Genomic DNA, 2,373 nt, shown 5'->3' with positions numbered 1-2,373 from the left:
TGTGTGTGTGTGTGTGTGTGTGTGTGTGTGTGTGTGTGTGTGTGTGTGTGTGTGTGTGTGTGTGTGTGTGCGTGTGTGTGTGTGTCATCTGAAGAGACCATGTTGTAGAATCTGACAGCAGTTGGAAGGAAAGACCTGTGAAATCTCTCTGTCCCACATGGTGGGTTCTGCAGCCACTGAAGCAGCTGCTCAGTGCTGTCAGAGTCTCCTGCATGGGGTGGGAGAGAGACTTTGATCTCCTGCATCCATTTGGGTCCACAAAATAAAACCCTCCACATTCCTCACATCGTAATCCCATGACAACTTCTCTACTTTATCTTAAATCTGTTTGACACAGTCAGTCCCATTCAGTCAGCATAGTGTCATGTGCCTCACTCAAGGGCATCTTATTAAAAGTACTGATAAGAGAAAACAGTCTTTCACTCTCGTCAGTCGGTAACTTGTGGTGGATTAGCCCAGTGGGTCAAAAAGTTTAGAGCCTGCAAGAGACTCTTTCAGTCTAATGTACTTGTGTTGATTTTGCTTGCGTGTCTTAATTTTAGTCTCTCAAAGTTCTGCGGACCTCTGAGTTCTTGCCCTACATCGTGTTCCTTCAAGCTCCAGAGTTCGAGGTGCTCAAGGCCATAAATCAGTCAGCTGCAGAGGCAGGGGTCGTCACCAAGACGCTGATGGTAGGAATTGCTCACAGTACAACCATATGCACATAAAGAAGATGAATAACTCAGGAAGCAGCAAATAATGAGAAATCAGTCAAAGCAGAAGTCCTGTGATTAACAGCCCTGCTATCTGTTTTCCTTCACAGGATGAAGAGCTGCAGAGGACGTGCGATGAGAGTGCTAAAATCCAGACAGCTTATGGTCACTACTTTGACCTCAGCATTGTCAACGACAACCTCGACGAGACATACCGCACCGTCAAAGCAGCGCTGGAAACGGTTTCCAAAAACCCCCAGTGGGTCCCGGTCACCTGGGTGTTCTAGAAAGAGACGTGCTGGACTGAGGAGGGAGGGAACAAGAAAGGAAGCAGGCACTGAAAATATTCCACTGAGTATAAATGATGCGTAATAACTTTACAGGATAACTTCTCAAATTTCCATAATTTAAACAGGATATATTTTCAGTGCTGCAAAGAAAGCGTGGAATTGAAGAAGGAAAGAGATGAACGAGGAGGTGGAAAAACCCCTTCATTTCAAAAAGTGTGCATATGCATGTGTGTTCCTGTTTACATAGAGACTTCAGAGCAAAGACATGTGCCATTACTGATGATTATCATCAGACATTGTCATTGTTTACATTTTTTGCATTTAATCAGTGCCATCTCAGTGCAACTCAGTGCCATTAGGAACAAGCAAGCTCCATCTTTCACTTTTGTAAGTGTACAGTTTCTCACCATGAAATCAAAAATTGTTTCCCACTGCCTTCTACAGTAAATGTGGATGTTTTGCATAAAGGTTAAGTTGTATAAGGTTTCCTATCAATCCCCTCACACCCATGGGTAAAGCTTTTTTCAGGTTAAGTCTGGTGAGGCCGTCATAATCTTTAAAAAATGTCTCTTGTTCTGGAGTTGGTTGAAAAGTGAAAGGACATCTCTTTCAGGCTTTTAAAAAGATTTGATTTCAATTTTTATTGGTTAGAGACACTAATCACTGAGCAATAGCATCTAAATGGTACATGACCATCAGTGGCAATAATAGATTCAATTTGTTTGAAAAGTCAAAGTTAACATCACATCCAGACCAGGGGTCTCAAACTCCAGTCCTCGAGGGCCGGTGTCCTGAACCACGTATACCTGTTGCAACATAACTGAATACAATTAGTAGGTCATTAGCAAGAGTATAGCACTTGACTATAGAACTTGACTGCATGCAACCCCTAACCCTACTAAATTTGAGTAATGTTGTTTGGAAAAATGTACTTCTAAAAGTACTTTTATTGCTCCATGTTCATTCACTCATGAGCTGCTGTAACGTGAATCAAATAGCTGAATAGCCACTTCAGTCCTCAAGGACTAGAGTTTGAGACCCCTGATCTTGATCAAAACCTAGCATGAAACCTCTCAGCCAGGTTTAAACAGAAAGAAACATTTTTTCTAGATATCTTCACCTATCATAAAAAAACAGCTCGTCACATTTCACTATAATCTCATTTTAACTTTGTTTCAGTGTGCGGCACAGTCGCTTCATTAACAGTTTTTCAATAAGTAGCATACTGGGTGGGTCACATGGATTAAACTATGATTTAGAGAACAAAAAAGAATCAACGAATATCCTCTTCATCCTATGGAGCAGGTGCTGAAAAAAATAGGACAAAGAAATAAATGAGAAGTCTGGAGCTCTGCATTCAGCGGTTAACTGTTTTTCTTAAATCATGATTT

At 41.5% G+C, this 2,373-nt stretch overlaps 1 protein-coding gene across 1 annotated transcript in view; it reads left to right on the top strand.

Moving 5' to 3' along the window:
- The window catches only part of mpp2a (MAGUK p55 scaffold protein 2a), a 20,275-nt gene extending 18,432 nt beyond the window's left edge, over positions 1 to 1,843 (top strand). The window contains exons 13-14 of the mRNA XM_005752790.1: positions 543 to 671; positions 803 to 1,843. Of these exons, the coding sequence (XP_005752847.1) occupies positions 543 to 671; positions 803 to 979 (306 nt within the window). The 3' untranslated portion in view covers positions 980 to 1,843. The remainder of the gene's footprint in view (positions 1 to 542; positions 672 to 802) is intronic.
- Positions 1,844 to 2,373: the final 530 nt, after the last annotated feature.

The sequence above is a fragment of the Pundamilia nyererei genome, unplaced genomic scaffold (assembly GCF_000239375.1).
Source record: "Pundamilia nyererei isolate P.nyererei 1_Seehausen unplaced genomic scaffold, PunNye1.0 scaffold00381, whole genome shotgun sequence".
Taxonomy (NCBI): Eukaryota; Metazoa; Chordata; class Actinopteri; order Cichliformes; family Cichlidae; genus Pundamilia; species Pundamilia nyererei.
The sequence above is the reverse complement of the archived record's forward strand: the minus strand, read 5'-3'. Positions and strand labels throughout refer to the sequence as shown.